This window comes from Pipistrellus kuhlii, unplaced genomic scaffold, assembly GCF_014108245.1.
Source record: "Pipistrellus kuhlii isolate mPipKuh1 unplaced genomic scaffold, mPipKuh1.p scaffold_m20_p_2, whole genome shotgun sequence".
NCBI lineage: Eukaryota > Metazoa > Chordata > Mammalia > Chiroptera > Vespertilionidae > Pipistrellus > Pipistrellus kuhlii.
Window position 1 is genome coordinate 150,638,230 of NW_023425515.1, and position 17,535 is coordinate 150,655,764.

At 41.0% G+C, this 17,535-nt stretch overlaps 2 protein-coding genes across 20 annotated transcripts in view; one reads left to right on the plus strand and one right to left on the minus strand.

Annotated features, from left to right (window-relative positions):
- The window catches only part of SGIP1 (SH3GL interacting endocytic adaptor 1), a 198,971-nt gene that overhangs the window by 156,759 nt on the left and 24,677 nt on the right, over positions 1-17,535 (minus strand). The window lies entirely within an intron of this gene.
- On the plus strand, positions 12,269-17,500 carry LOC123652709 (THO complex subunit 2-like). The gene has a single exon (XM_045584492.1). It carries the CDS (start codon positions 12,390-12,392, stop codon positions 17,088-17,090), a length of 4,701 nt encoding a protein of 1,566 aa, XP_045440448.1. The 5' UTR covers positions 12,269-12,389; the 3' UTR covers positions 17,091-17,500.

Consider the following 17,535-nt stretch of genomic DNA (forward strand, 5'->3'; position numbering starts at 1 on the left):
TTGTGCATGGGCAGGGTCCCTTGGCCTGGCCTGCTATTGAGGCCTATCAGGGCCAGCTGGCTAGGGAAAGGGATCATGAGCGATTGGTCAGCTGGTTGGGGGGACCACAGGAGGTTGGCCGGCTTGGGGGAGGTCCCATGGGAGGTTGGCTGGCAGGGTGGGAGAGGGGTCAGGGGAGGTTGGCTGTGGGAGTGCACCAACCACAAGGGGGCAGCTCCTGCATTGAGCATCTGCCCCCTGGTGGTCAGTGTATGTCACAGCAACTGGTATACCAGACATTTCAGTTGTATAGTCATAGCGATCAATTAGGCTTTTATATATACATAATATAAATATATATATATATAATATAGATATATAACATGTGTTTATATAATATATATTTTATACATATATGTGATATATACATAAAATATATTATATATATATTTTATATATATAAAAGATTTTAAAGCATACCTTCCACCTGATTTCATTTCACCCCTATATATGTATATGTTCGTATCTAACCACAACCTATTTCACATCTAACTGAATTGATAATATTAGCTTCATTTAACCATTTTTGAACTGAAATTTCCTAAGTTATCTCATAATTATCTGTATTATAGTAGGTTGTTCAGTTGAGGACCTCAATTAATTTCCCATGTTGCAATAATTAGAAATGATTCTGAAATATCTTAATTTAGAGCACTTCCTCTTTGTCCCACCCTCTCATAAAAATCCCCATGCCATTAATTTACTGAAGAAAACTGGCATAATGCCCTAGAGTCTGTCCCACATATTTCACTTATCTGTTTGCTTCCTTATTGGTATAATTTAACTTTTTTCTTGTATTTTTCCTGTTTACTATTACTGGTAGTTTACTCTCAAAGACCCAATTATATTTAGATTTTTTTAAAGGCAAGAATGCTTTATAAGTGGTATTATATAATTTATATTGCACCCCATTGAGAGGCACCTTAATATCTGGCGCCTGCTCAAAGTGACGCTAAGATTGGTGAACAGATTTTCTTAGAAGAAGATGACTTTACTAGTACTGTGGAGGAGATGGACCATGGTGAGGCCACTTTGGTAGCAGGGAGATGAGGCATTAGAGTATTACCAAAGAAATGAAGTGGATGTGACCCTAAGGCAGGAATCTATAATAATAAAAGCGTAATATGCTAATTGGACCAGATGGTCTTCCAGACAACCTTCTGGACAAAGTCGGGGCTCCGAGGGAAGCCCGGATCCTAGGTGCCTACTGGTGACCGGAGGGAAACCTGGATCCTGGGTACCTGCCAGCAGCCAGAGAGAAGCCCAGGTCCTGGGTGCCAGCCAGCAGCTGGAGGAAAACCCAGTTGGCAGCCAGAGGGAAGCCCAGGTCCCTGGTACCAGAGGGAAGCCAGTGACAGCAGCTGAAGGAAGGCAGGCCTACTCTTATACAAATTTCATGCATTGGGCCTCTTGTCTATATATATAAAAGCCTAAGCGACCAAATGACTGGTCTCTATGACACACACTGACCACCATGGGGCAGATGTTCAAAGCAGGAGCTCCCCCTTGGTAGTCAGTGAGCTCCCATAGTGGGAGTGCCGCTCAACTGACTGACCCATCCTGGTGGCCCACCAGCCCAGCAGCAGCCACTCACTCCTTCAGTAGTCCTGCAGGTCCAATCTCCGGAGAATGGGCCAGGCACCAACGGACCTGCCTCGCCAGCAAGATCCCAGCAGACAGCTGTCCTCCTGAAAGTTGGCCTTAGGCACCATGGCCGCTTCCCCTCCCTAGAGGCTCCACAAGGAAGAAATGACATAAAAGCAGCCACCAGGCAGCTCCCGACAACCGGCATGAACATCAGCAGGAAAGATCCAGATCTTGGTCTGGCAAGGGCATCCCACCACCCACCCAGAGGGTATATCGCATCCTGGCCTCCTCCATCCCCCTCGGAAAGGCGCCAGATACAGGTCTCATGGCTGGCCTCTCCCAATCAGAACTGCATGGGCATGAGCTGGGATGAGCGGCACTGGACTCCTGGTTTCAGCCCAATTCCCACAGGCCACACTGAGGGACCCTATTCCTGCATGAATTTGTGTACCGAGCCTCTAGTAATAGATAAGCACGGAGAATGCTGTACTCAAAAAAAGTACTAGAGTAGAATTATTAAAAGATTGGAAATTTACTACAAGTTTGAATAGGGAATGGGAATTGGGGTAGGTGAGCAAGTGGTGAGGACAAGGGAATAAAAGCCCATGACAGTGGAGAGCTATGTGTTTGTTACTCAATAATGAACCCTTAATTGTTAGCAGTATGCTTACCATGCAATAAGTATTCAATAAATATTTGTTAAATGCATCTATGATCATGTGTATGGTTGGATAGATGAATAGATGGGGCTGAAACATCTAAAATAGAAAACTAGTTGGATGTTCACAATTAAAAGAGCTGGGGAGAGAACGTGAAACATCCTTCAAATTTGACTTGCTTTCAGGATATTTGTCTATGAATTATTAATACATCAGAAAAATGTTTAACATTGTAAAGTACATTCAAATAGTACAGCCCATGTGAATCTAAATTATTCCTTGGAATGCACATCTGCATTATAGAAATGTGGGAATAAAATCTGTATCTTTTTTTGCCTCCAATCACACAGAAGTTTCAGAAGTCTCTAAAATGATAATATGTGAGAATTTATACATGTCTAACTAAGTGTCATTTCATATGGTAATGTCAAAAACATTAAAAATAATAACAGATCAAGGAAATCAAAATCTGGTTGCTGGAAAAGATAAAAATCAATATACCAATAGCCAGGTTTCTATTAACTAATAGAAAAATGTTATTTGAAGAAAGTAAAGAGGAAAACACCACTTTGATTGGAGACCAAAGTCTCTGCCTTATAAGTCCTTTAAGTTTTGTTTTTGTAAGCATCATTTTCATTATCTATTGTTTTTAATCAACTTTCTATCTCATAGATCACTTATCTCTTCTGTTCTGAATGTTTTTAAAAATCTGGTGGCATTCTTGTTAGTAAGGTCAGAATGTTTGTATCATTATATTTCTTCCTTACCACCAAACTAACAGCATTAATTGCCATTACTAAAAGTGAAAGAAAGGTTTATACGTTTTACCAATGCTTTTTTTTTTTTTCCCTCTCTCCATTTTTCCTAATTACAAAATCTGATTCAAACTGATTGTTGAAAATTGGGTATTTATCAGTTGACATAAGTGAAAATTCAGGAATAAGTTTATCCTTTTAATACCCCCTACAACCTAACACAGATCTCAAATACTTAAGTATGAATTTCCACTTGATTCTGATAACCTGGACAGTTTTCATAAAGACTAAAGAGAAATACAGGATGATGTTTAAATAAAAAATGAATAAATAAAAGCCAGGCCACAAAAAATAAGATTCCATGTAAACAGAAGGAAGGTATACATTCATTCACCCTATATAATAAAAGCCTAATATGCTAAGTTTTCGGTTGTCCAGTCGACCATTCAACCAATCAAAGTGTAATATGCTAATGATATGCTAAGGCCGCTCATCTGCTTGCTATGACATGCACTGACCACCATGGGGCAGACCAATAGGTTAGCTTGCTTCTTGAGTCCAGACTATCAGGATTGAGCAAGACGGGCTGGACATGCCCTCCCCCCCCCCCCCCCCCCCCGCGGTCCTTCCCCAGCTGGACAACCTCCCACATCCATTCCTGGCCCAGTTATGCACCAGTGGGGTCCCTCGGCCTGGCCTTATACTCTCACAACTTGGGACCTCTTGAGGGATATTGTAGAGTCCCTTTTGGCCTGATCCTGCTCAATGCAGTAGCTGCCTCCTGGTGATTAGTGCGCTCCCACAGAGGGAACGCTACTCCACCAGAAGCCAGGCTCATAGCTGGTAAGTGCAGCGGTGGTGACAGGAGCCTCTCTGGCCTCCACAGCAGCACTAAGGATGTCTGACTGATGGCTTGTTAGTAAAGTCAGAATGTTTGTCTTATATCAGTTGGACATCCTTCAAAGGCTCCTGGACTGCAACAGGGTGCAGGTCAGGTTGAGGGACCCCCCACAACTGCACAAATTTCGTGCACTGGGCCTCTAGTAATTAGATAATTACACTTGGGGAATAAATTGGTTCCAAATTTTCTAGCACAGAAACAAAAAGGAAGACACTCAAAGTACATATTGGAAGACTATGCATTGGCAGAAACATTGTTACCCCTGAAATTAAACCAAAGTAGAAATTTGCCAGGGGTCATTGTAGTAGAATGCAAATGAGCATTGGAATCAGGTGGCCCTGATTTTATATCCCATTTTTTCCCCCACCTCTTTCCTAATTATGTGACTTTGGGCAAGACATTTAAACACTCCAGATCTCAGTGTCTTCATTTGTAAAATAAGGACTTTGATAACTATAGACGCCTAAAGTTTATAGTAAGCAGTGTTACTATTAAGCTCCTTAAATCATCACCATCATCATCACCATCACCACCACCATCATCATCATCATTATCATCATCAATATTGCATGCATGCTTACTATAATTGTGCTGAGGGCTCTATGCATAATAGCTCATTTCCCTCTCATTCCCTCCTTAAAGGGAGGCAACTGAAGAAGTGGGATGAAGTAACTGGCCTTAGGATGAAGCAAGCTGAACAACTGTGTGACTGACAGGGGGCACTGAATTAAAATTAATTCCCTTTTCCTTATGTGGCCTGGTGACTATCATCCATGTTTACAAAAAGAATAACTAGTGCAGCGTGATTTCATACATGCATCATTTCCTCAGGTCTACAGGGTATCCTTGGGCCATATTTGTAGTATAAAAGAGGAAATGGCAGATGACACAGAAATCTCTCAAGAATTACAAAAAATATTTTCTGTGTGTCTTCTTTGCATGCTTGTATGCATTAGTTTAGATCAGTCAGGTAAAACCACAGCTTTCTCTGACTTACCCACACCGATTTTTCCCTTGTTACTGAACACAGTAACATATTGCTGCCAGCCTCACTCCATCACTCTCTGCCTCCAAAGAGATCTTAGTTCCAAGTAAGGGAGAGGTCAAAAGAGCATTTACCTCTTAGTGAACTATAGGAGAGTCAATGGATCAAGATTGAAAAGATGTCAGTTCAAGTTCAGACATGCCACTCTTTAGGTATAGGACCTTGGAAAGGTCATTCTAAAATGACTGTCACTATTGATAGATAGAATAAGCTAGGCAAGCCTAGTAATTATCTGATTGCTTCTTTAGGGGCCTATCTCAGGGACTGCTACTCAAGGGTAAGAAGATTAAGATGTCCTCAAACTCTAGCTTAATCCTTGGCAGCTATTTATTGATTTTTTTTAATTTACTGAGTGTTGACTTTGGTTTAAAAAGGGCCTCTGACCCACTGAACTAGATGACTGATAATAGTTCTGGTTTAAAAATCTGAGTGCACACCCACTGCGGGGCCATACTGACTGCCCTACGTGGGAACTCTGTGCTACATTTGCCACTAGTAATAGGTGTAGCAGGTTTACTAAAGAAGAGGTAAGGAAGAGATTTTCTTCCTTTTCTTTGCTAACTTCTGAGAATAAATCAAATATTTCATTTTTTTTTCCTCTGAAACTAGCAAAGAGATGGCCAAAGCAAGACAGAGTTACAAGTGAGACCAGGTAAACTGGGAAATCATTTGCTGCTTCCAACAAATTTGGGGGGCGGGGGGGGCAGGGAGGGAGAACTCTTTCTCCCTGTAAGCACTGTGGGTAGGAAGTAAACAAAACATTCCATCCGATGTGATTCAGAATTTCCCAGATGCTAAGCCAATCAGCTGCTGGAGAGCTCTAAATTGCTAGGACTTTCCCAAAGCCTCCAACAGGGCACAGAATCAATCATCCCTTGTGAAAGGCAGGGGCAGAGTAGGCCATCTGGTCATGTTCTTTCCCCTGCCTTTCCTTATTTGGAATTGGGCAAGTCACTTTCTGCTCTGGTTTGGTTACCAAATCTGTTAAAGGAAGATTCTGGACTAGGTGTGTGTTACCAAAGTCCCTTCTTGCTACAACATAGTGTGTCCCTCCAAAGAATCTACAAGTCAGCCAAGTGGATAGCCCCAACTCCTCTGGCTTACATTATACTTCTCAATATTGAAGTAGAAATGCCTCAAGCACCAACTCTGTAGACCAGCGATTTTCAACTGGTGTGTCATGGCCAGTGTGCCACAAAGTTTTAAAAGATGTAAAACCTAACTATTTAGTCAGAGGTACTGACCCCTTTTCTGTTAGACTGTCAAATTAAAAAGTGACAACCTGCCCAGCTGGTGTGGCTCAGTGGTTGAGCAATGACCTATGAACCAGGAGGTCACAATTCAATTCCCAGCCAGGGCACATACCTAGGTTGTGGGCTCCATCTCCACTGGGGGATGTGCAGCAAATTGATGATTCATATTCTCTCTCTCTCTCTCTCTCTCTCTCTCTCTCTCTCTCTCTCCCTCCCTCCCTCCCTCCCTCCCTCCCTCCCTCCCTCCCTTCTTCTCTGAAATCAATAAAAACATTAATTAAAACAATGACAATAGCCAACACAACAATAGCTGGCCAGTATGAATGCCCTGTCTCGAACCATAAATATACAGGTCACATAACTGAGTCACATTTTATTGCTCACATCGCATAAAAAGGTTGGATCTGATTGGTTCTTTGTACCAGAAATCCTATATACAGGTATAGGCACCTGATTTTTTTAAAAGTCACTTTTGAACAAAAAGGGTAGGTAATTACTCTTATTATTATTATTATAAGTCAATCAAAATTATACCTATTGTTTGGTGTGTCATAGAATTTTAGTAATTATGTGTGCCATTACATGAAAAAGGTTGAAAATTATTGCTATAGACTATGATACACTCACTCTCCACTCAATGACTCCAAGGTTTACTGGGTGGGTTATATTCCTCTTAGGCATACCTTGTTCAGATGACCTACACTAAATTCTTGATATTGTGTTTTTTCTTTCATAGCTGATTTTTATTTTTCTCTGCACTTTATGCTAATATTTCAGGCCATGCTTTCTTTTTTCTCCCCAACTTCCCTTAAATATCACACATTAAAGAGCAGTGGATAATAAATGTTAACAATAACAACAAATAGGGAATAACAATTCTTTGCTATAAAGAATTACGTTATAACAAAGCAGGTTACTTAAGATCAAATTGTAAATATTGCTATTCTTAAAAACTGCAGGTTATTATTATCACAGAGATCTGCCAATTTTTTTATTGCCTCTCAGCCCTCAACTCTGCTACAGATTCTTGCTCACTTCCCTCCTTTCTAAGCCTGGGAAATTCCTGGATACTTAAAATGATTCTAACTTCACTTTATAGAGTACTTCAGTTCTCTTTTCCTTTTCATAATTTATATTCCTTCACCATGCCCTGAGATTAGCTTTTGACAACTAAAAAGGCTAAAGTATTTTTTCTAATGATCTCTCTGTTCTTTAGTTTATCTGAAATGGGGAAACCATATTTCTGTGGGTTATTATGAGGTTTCAATGAGATGATCCTGTTTTGTACCCAAATAGTGCTTGATATATAGTCATAGTAGGTGCTCAGTTTAATGTTAGCTATTATTTGCTAGTGGTATTTGCAATATCAGATACTCTTTTAGGAGTGTTTTGAGGATTACAGACAAAGTGTGTAATACAGGGCCTGCCATGGAGAAGGCAAATAAAAATATGTAAACGTGTTAATATTTACAGAGGTTTTACTCAATATCAAGCACTGTTCTCTTTATCCACGCATAATATTTACAACAGCTGAGAAAAATAAGTACTATTCTTATCCTCATTTGACAGATGAGGAAACCGAAACAAAACCAAGTTAAGTAACTTGCCTAAGGTGACACAGCTAGTCAATGACATAACTCAGATTTTAACTCAGGCACTGGACTTCAGTGTGTGAATGAATGTACTGACCAAGTGACCAGATGACCAGATGATTAGCCGGTAGCTATGATGCACATTGACCACCAGGGGCCAGACACTCAATGCAGGAGCTGCCTCCTGGTGGTCAGTGTGCTCCCAAGGTGGGAGTGCCGCTCAGCCAACAGACACTGCTGGCCAGGAGAGCTGTGGCAGCTTGAAGCTTTCCCGCGGACACTCCCCCTGCGCACCTGAGTGGCGGCAGCGGCAGGCACAGTGGGCCAGGATGAATGGGAGTGGCGTGGTGCCCAGCCCAGGCTTGGGCTTCTCCCCAGCCACCTACTGCTTCCTGCCCTACTTTGTGCTGTACGGAATCAATGTGGACAGCAGGCTGGAGCCTGACGAGCTGGTGGGTAAAGCCGAGCTGTGGAGGCGCAGAGATCCACTGATTGCCGCAGGCCAGGCCAAGGCACCCCATTGGTGCACAAATCCATGCACTGGGCCTCTAGTTCATAAATAAATGAAAACAGAAGTTTCATTCAGTGCATATTCTAGCTATACAACTTTTACCAAGAACAAATTTTCTTAACATACTTTTAAAAGTATTTTTGGAAGTTCCCTAGGTCTTCCAGGAATGTTATCAAGAAGTCTGGTTTTTAAAAAGTTGTTTACTGTAAAATTCATCTAGTGTCTAAACAGAACCAGGCTGCAAATGCTAAATCATGGGATTTCAACAACAGGACCAGGAAAGTGTTGGATTTAAGTTCCCTCTATTTGTCTAGATGCATTTGCTATGAAGATGACATTACTAATGGAACTCAAACCATCAAGTAAAGCCAACAGCAAAACCAATCTGGTATTTATTTTGCAGTCACACAACTGTTTTTGTCCGGCAGTGTAATTAAGTATCCATGATCAGCTGCCCAGGAAAAAGTTGTAATTAATTTTTCTAAAATAAAGCCAAACATTTTAGAGGTCATTTTCAAGGATGATTAATGTAGTGAAGAAAAAAAAGAGGAGTTGGATCTCCAGGGTCCCTGCTGCAAATCTGGATGCAGTGGTGTATTGCCCCTCCTGAAAGGAAGGCCCTTTGTTGGGGAGTGTGTGTGAGCAGACACTGGGTCCGTTGCCAAGCCAGTACCCTTTCCTTCTCTCCCCAATCATAACACATTTCCTCTTTCCAACATAACCTGGACTTTTTTTCAGATATCCACTCCTCCTCACATCCATGTGTTTCAAGGAATGCTAAGCTTCTTCTCCCTGCCTCCAGCAAGTGGAACCTGATTATCCTGGCTAAGACATCAGTCACCTTGTTCCCCTGGGTAAATTTATGAGTTAGAAATGGACGCCTGAATGGAAATGTGAGACGTTTGATTGGGGCTCCTGGAGAACATATCTGGGTTCGAAACAGAAACATCCAGAGAAAGCTCCTTTCTGCATCTGGACGCTGTTGTATGTGAAGGAAATGCCTGTAACAGTCATAGCCACTTTGCAATGCCGAGGACTGCAGAATAGAGAGGAAAAAGCCTGGATCTTTGATGAAACTATGAAGTCATGTGCACTTCTGCGCCTAGAGCCTGCTTTCGGCAATCTCTGCTTTTCAATTGTGTAAGATAATATATCTCATTGTTCAAGGCATTTTGAGACAGACTTTTATTTGAAACTCATCACATTCTAAGTCATAGCATGCATGCATGCATGCACTTGTGCTGGCTTCTGCCAGCATGTGTATTAGAAAGAAAGGGTAAACCAGACTGCTTTTAGGGAAAGAAGGTAGCTCGAACATAAGCCAGGATGAAAAGAGAAATTTAGGATCTGCCCAAACCTAAAACATGGCAATTCTGTCAGCTTGCTACCTAAAGTATGGTCTGTGGATCAGCAGCTTCTCAGAAATGCAGAAATCTCAACCCCACCTCCTACCTACTGCATCAGAACATGCATTTTAACAAGATTGGTAGATGTTTCCTGTACACATTAAAATCAGAAAAGCATTTACCTATCATAGGATACTTGAGTCCTAGGAAAGAAGCAGGAGAAAGGGGTCCAAAACATGGTTCCCCAGAGATCTCTTGAGGAGCTTTTGGGGCTCAGATTCCTTCTCCTTTCTCCTGTCCTCAGCTGGAGGAAAGGGCCTGGAAGTCATTTATATTTGGTAGCCCCTCCCCAGGTCCCTATCTCTAAAGATTCTGCTCACTGACACTTTATAACCAAATTACAATGCCTGCATGGTAAGGTTCGGGACTAGTCGTCTGAACCCTAGGTGACAAGGGATGCCTCTCCCTGATATGATGGCTGCTGTGGAGTGCTCTTATTAAACCAATCACACACCCAGCCATTACTTATGAATTCAACTTGGGACAAGAAAAGCCAAATTGGAAGGGCAGGCTAATCCACAGCTGCCAGGCTAGCACACCATGTATACAACAGGCGCTCAAGCAGGACCTGGTGCATAATTTGTGGAGCGAGGTGTAAAATAAAAATGCTGGCCCCCTTGTTCAAAAATTATTAAGAATTCTAAGAAAGCAACAGAGCACTAAAACCAAATGCAGGGCCCTTCTAAGCCTTACCCTACTGCACAGGTTGCACACCCAGGAAGCCAGCCTTGCTCTCAGGATAAAATGAGCAGGAAAGAAAGGAATGCAGCTGTCCCTGCTTTCAGAAAACTTTTCGCAATGAAGAGAAACTGTCATTGGAACAGGTCTATGATTGGTTCATGGTATATGAGAGACTGTGATAAAATTGTTCCTACTAAATATACAGATTTTTATTTCTTCATTCAAACTTACCACATGCAAAGTAAACGGCTAGTTTCTTGGGTACAAATAATTTTATAAAGCCATTCTCCCATACTCAGGGGACTCACACTCCAGTGGGCAAATTAAGATTAAAAATAGACCTATAATCTGAGACAGATTATTATAATGGAAAAATCCAAAAAATATTAAGAATTTGAAAATGAATCACAAATGCTCCAAATCTTACTGTCCTCCATAAGTTAGTAATGTTCCTTTCCTAACAAAAGTTCATGGGCAAACTTTTTATGATTTATTTTTTATGTAAGTATAGCTGGTATAAAACTTACTACCGTATATTAGTTTCAGTTACACAATGTAATGATTCAGCATTTTTATATCTTTTCCAGTGTGATCACCCCACCAATTCTAATAATCACCTGTCACCATGTAAACCTACAACATTACTGACTATATTCACCTTCTGTTTCTTACCCATCTCCCCCCTCTCTCCTTTCTGGCAACCATACCTTTGGTCTCTGTTTCAATTAGTCTACTTTGTTGTTGTTGTTCGCTTGCTTTGTTTTTAGATTCCACATATAAGTGAAACTATAGGGTATGTGTCTTTCTCTGTCTGACTGACTTCTCTTATTTATTTTAGCATAATACCATGTTGTCCCAAAACATCTATCCCAATCCCACTGCCAGAGGTGGGCAGACCAGATGAAGTGACCTATTTTCCTGATGTGTTTGGAGAACGCTTGGCAAAGGCTATGATACCCAAACACGTGTAGGAGAGAACGGAGAAATCTGCATTGGCTGTCACGCTCAAATAAGAGGAAGAAAAAAAAAAGACGCAGTTTATTTTAGACCTTCTAAAACCCAGAAATAGTTTTTACATTTTCAAACACAAAATCCAATTAGCCTTTTGTGAAGAGTCGGATGCAGGCTGCATTCGGGCAGCTGAATGATTAGCCACGATGTCCATCGGTGTGGAGTGGGAAATTCACGCTTTATGTACAAAAAATCTAGAGCTATTTCACTGAATCAGATGGAGACTTTACTCTTGACATGTGGACAAAAAAACAACAACACCCTGCATCACTACTGCTCCAGAGAACAGCAGAGCATGTTATGATGTGGTTGCTGGACACTCCGGGCACTCCGCTAGGTGTGCTCTATACTTGACCCCTCGGAAACCCCTGCCTCCCTAAGCGGGCAGCTCATTCTCCCGCCAAAGGACACACCACACACACACACACACACACACACACACACACACACACACACACGTTCCTCCCTGCGCGCCCACCACGTGCTTTATAAACACCAGGAACCTGACTGTTAAACTTGTTTCACGTCAAGATACGGTCACTGCCACAAATCTAGCGCGGACTCCGAAACATAACGTAACCAAGCTGACGTTTGCTTAAACCGCTGTAACACGCACACGATCGAGGCCGAGGCTTTTCGGAGGAACAGCTTTTCCGGAACCAATATGAAGCTTGAAAAGCCCAGGGGAAGCTAGCGTATGGCACCTGGCGTCACAGATCGGGTTTTTTTTGTTTTGTTTTGTTTTGTTTTGTTTTGTTTTAGCCGCAACAGATGCACTCACCCTTTAAAAAACCACTCTCTGGGGAGAAGACTTGCGCGGCCAGAAGTCGTTGGGGCCGGAAGTCGAGAAGAGAACTCGCCGTTCCCGGCATTCCTCGTGGGCGGGGCTTCCCTTTGACCCCGCGCTGACGTGCGGCACATCCGGGCCTCTGTTACTAAGGCGGGGAAGATGGAGGCGGCGGCGGCAGCGGCGGCGTTGGTCCGGGCAGAGTGGCTAAAGAACTGGGAGAAATCAGGGAAGGGCGACTTTTTGGACTTGTGTTGGCTTCTCAGTGAAAACAGAAGCCCCGGCAGTCCGACTTACAGAGATTTCCAGCGAGCTCTCTATGAGTTATCGCACCATGTCATTAGAGGAAATCTGAAGCCCGAACAAGCGTCCAATGTTTTAAATGACATCAGCGAATTTCGTGAGGATATGCCCTCCGTTCTTGCTGATGTCTTTTGCATTTTAGATATTGAGACAACCTGCTTAGAAGAGAAGAGCAAGAGAGACTGTTTTACGCAATTGGTATTAGCGTGTTTGTATTTCGTTTCAGACACGATTCTAAAGGAACGCCTGGATCCAGAAACATTGGAATCATTAGGACTTATCAAACAATCACAGCAATTCAATCAAAGGTCAGTTAAAATCAAGACAAAACTCTTTTATAAGCAGCAAAAGTTCAATTTGTTAAGAGAAGAGAATGAAGGGTATGCTAAGCTGATTGCTGAGTTGGGGCAAGATTTATCGGGAAATATTACTAGTGATTTAATCTTAGAAAATATCAAATCTTTAATAGGATGCTTTAATCTAGATCCCAGTAGAGTTTTGGATGTCATTTTAGAAGTGTTTGAATGCAGACCAGAACATAATGACTTCTTTATATCCTTATTAGAATCTTACATGAGTATGTGTGAACCGCAAATACTTTGTCATATGCTTGGGTTCAAATTCAAGTTTTACCAGGAGCCAAATGGAGAGACTCCTTCATCTTTATACAGAGTGGCAGCAGTGCTCCTACAAGTGAATCTTATTGATTTAAATGACCTTTATGTACATCTTCTTCCAGCTGATAATTGCATTATGGATGAATATAAACGAGAAATGGTGGAAGCTAAGGAAATTGTTAGAAAGCTCACGATGGTTGTGTTGTCTTCTGAAAAAATTGATAAGCCAGAGAAGGAAAAGGAAAAAGAGGAGGAGAAAGTAGAAAAGCCACCTGACAACCAAAAACTTGGTTTGTTAGAAGCCTTATTAAAGATTGGCGATTGGCAGCATGCACAGAACATAATGGATCAGATGCCTCCATACTATGCTGCTTCACATAAGCTAATAGCTCTTGCTATTTGCAAGCTTATTCACATAACTATTGAGCCACTCTACCGAAGAGTTGGTATTCCTAAAGGTGCTAAAGGCTCACCTGTTAATGCTTTGCAAAATAAGAGAGCACCAAAACAAGCAGAGAGCTTTGAGGATTTGAGGACAGATGTCTTCAATATGTTCTGTTACCTTGGTCCCCACCTTTCTCGTGATCCCATTTTATTTGCAAAAGTGGTGCGCATAGGCAAATCATTTATGAAGGAGTTTCAGTCTGATGGAAGCAAACAAGAAAATAAAGAGAAAATGGAAGTTATTCTTAGCTGTTTACTTAGCATTACTGACCAGGTACTACTTCCATCTCTTTCTCTGATGGACTGCAATGCTTGTATGTCTGAGGAACTATGGGGAATGTTTAAAACATTTCCATATCAGCATAGATATCGTCTGTATGGCCAGTGGAAGAATGAAACTTATAATAGTCATCCACTTCTGGTAAAAGTTAAGGCTCAAACAATAGACAAAGTTAAATATATCATGAAACGTCTAACCAAGGAAAATGTGAAGCCTTCTGGAAGACAAATTGGGAAATTGAGCCACAGCAATCCAACTATTTTGTTTGATTATATCTTGTCACAAATACAGAAGTATGATAACTTAATAACACCTGTAGTAGATTCATTGAAATACCTCACTTCATTGAATTATGATATCTTGGCCTATTGTATCATTGAAGCTTTAGCTAATCCAGAAAAAGAAAGAATGAAACATGATGACACAACCATTTCAGGCTGGCTTCAGAGTCTTGCTAGTTTCTGTGGTGCAGTTTTTCGTAAATATCCAATTGATCTTGCTGGTCTTCTGCAATATGTGGCTAATCAGCTAAAAGCGGGCAGAAGTTTTGACCTGCTTATATTGAAAGAAGTGGTACAAAAAATGGCAGGAATAGAAATTACTGAGGAAATGACAATGGAGCAACTAGAGGCCATGACTGGTGGAGAACAACTAAAAGCTGAAGGAGGTTATTTTGGCCAGATCAGAAACACTAAAAAATCCTCCCAGAGATTAAAGGATGCTCTATTGGACTATGATCTTGCTCTTCCCCTTTGTTTGATTATAGCTCAGCAGAGGAATGGGGTGATCTTTCAGGAAGGTGGAGAGAAACATTTGAAACTTGTGGGAAAGCTCTATGATCAGTGTCATGATACCCTTGTACAGTTTGGTGGGTTTTTAGCATCTAATCTAAGCACAGAAGATTATATAAAAAGAGTACCTTCAATTGATGTGCTCTGTAACGAATTTCATATACCCCATGATGCAGCATTTTTCTTGTCTAGACCAATGTATGCACACCATATTTCTTCCAAATATGAGGAACTTAAAAAATCAGACAAAGGAAGTAAACAGCAGCATAAAGTCCACAAGTACATTACATCATGTGAAATGGTGATGGCCCCTGTCCATGAAGCAGTAGTCTCATTACACATTTCCAAAGTCTGGGATGACATCAGTCCTCGATTCTACGCCACATTCTGGTCATTGACAATGTATGACCTTGCAGTTCCACACATCAGCTATGAACGGGAAGTCAATAAACTTAAAGTCCAGATGAAAGCAGTTGATGACAATCAAGAAATGCCACCAAATAAAAAGAAAAAAGAGAAGGAACGCTGTAGTGCTCTTCAGGACAAGCTTCTTGAAGAAGAAAAGAAACAGATGGAACATGTACAGCGAGTTCTACAAAGACTGAAACTGGAAAAGGACAACTGGCTTTTAGCAAAATCTACCAAAAATGAGACCATCACAAAATTTTTACAGCTGTGTATATTCCCTCGGTGTATTTTTTCCGCAATTGATGCTGTTTACTGTGCTCGTTTTGTTGAATTGGTACATCAACAGAAAACTCCAAATTTTTCCACACTTCTTTGCTATGATCGAGTTTTCTCTGACATAATTTTCACAGTTGCAAGCTGTACTGAAAATGAAGCCAGTCGATATGGGAGATTTCTATGCTGCATGTTAGAGACTGTGACCAGGTGGCACAGTGATAGAGCCACATATGAAAAGGAATGTGGAAATTATCCAGGATTTCTTACTATATTACGGGCAACTGGATTCGATGGTGGAAATAAAGCTGATCAACTAGACTACGAAAATTTTCGACATGTTGTACATAAGTGGCATTACAAACTAACTAAAGCATCAGTACATTGCCTTGAAACAGGTGAATATATTCACATTAGGAATATCTTGATTGTGCTAACAAAAATACTTCCTTGTTACCCAAAAATTTTAAATCTGGGTCAGGCTTTGGAGAGAAGAGTACATAAAATCTGCCAAGAAGAAAAAGAGAAAAGGCCTGATCTATATGCATTAGCTATGGGCTACTCTGGGCAGTTGAAATGTAGGAAGTCCTACATGATACCTGAAAATGAGTTTCATCACAAAGACCCCACTCCGAGGAATGCAGTTGCCAGTGTACAAAATGGGCCCAGTGGTGGGTCTTCTTCATCTTCCATAGGAAATACATCTAAATCTCATGAAAGTAGTGCTGAAGAAAATGATAAATCAAGGGAGAGATCTCAGTGTAGCATGAAACCTATAAGTAAAGCTTCTAGTGCCACACTGAAAGTCAATTCAAGCAACGGCAATAGTGGCTTTAATAGCAGCAAAAACAGTAAAGAAAATGACAAAGAGAAAGGGAAAGAAAAAGAAAAAAGAGAAAAGACACCAGCTACTACTCCAGAGGCCAGGGTACTTGGTAAAGATGTTAAAGAAAAACCAAAGGAAGAACGGCCAAATAAAGATGAAAAAACAAGAGAGACGAAAGAAAGAACACCTAAGACTAACAAAGAGAAAGAAAAATTCAAGAAGGAAGAAAAAGCTAAAGATGAGAAATTCAAGACCACTGTCCCCAACATAGATTCAAAATTGACTCAAGAAAAGGAAATAGAGAAGGAGTCATTTAGAGAAAGAGATATAGCAAAGGAAATAAAATCAAAAGAAAATGTTAGAGGAGGAGAAAAAAGACCGATTTCTGGGCCCTTGAAGTCACCTGTTTCCCGATCAGATATCATTGAGCCTGAAAGGGAACAAAAACGTCGTAAAATTGATATACATCCTTCTCCATCACATACCTCAACAATAAAGGACAATCTCATCGAACTCAAGGAGTCTTCAGCAAAGCTCTACCTTAATCATACTCCTTCACCACTAATCAAGAATAAGGAGAGAGAAACAGACAAAAAAGATTTGGACAAGTCAAGGGAACGATCCAGAGAAAGAGAGAAAAAAGATGAAAAGGACAGAAAAGAACGGAAAAGGCATCACTCAAACAATGACCGGGAAGTGCTACCGGACTTAACCAAGAGGCGAAAAGAAGAAAACGGAACAATGGTTTCAAAACACAAAAGTGAAAGTCCATGTGATTCTTCCTATCCTAATGAGAAAGACAAGGAAAAAAATAAGTCAAAATCTTCAGGCAAAGAAAAAGGCAGCGATTCATTTAAATCTGAAAAGATGGATAAAATCTCCTCCAGTGGCAAAAAGGGTATATACAGACCCCTCAGTTGAAGGTCTAGAGGAGGATTCCAAAGCTCTATGCATCACTCTCAGAACAGTATCTCCCATAATTAAGAGCTCCTGGTGTTGTCCATTTAAGAGGAAATCTGCTTTAAGTCAGAAGATGAATATAACCTACCTTCCTCTAGACAAAACATTCCCAAGTCGCCAGTTGTCAGGACATTATTTTCACCTCTAGACAGTTCCTTGCAGCAAGGTTCCTGTGTATACAATTTTTATTTGAAATTCGCCATCCAGAAGCAGCATCTGATGAAAATTTCATCCTTCTCAGAAAAGAGGGGAAATCACCTCCAGGGACTAGTTCCTTAATGATGTAAATAGACTGCATTTATGTGCAAACTCCTATACGTTTGACAATATTGAAATGATTGATTGTATTACTTGAGGATTTGGGCTTCTTGTAAAAAATTTAACTTTAGTTCCTGGGAAAGATCAT

Bases quoted from the DNA above. Each gene is read 5' to 3' on its own strand.
- LOC123652709 (XM_045584492.1), top strand. From the start codon at position 12,390: ATGGAGGCGGCGGCGGCAGCGGCGGCGTTGGTCCGGGCAGAGTGGCTA.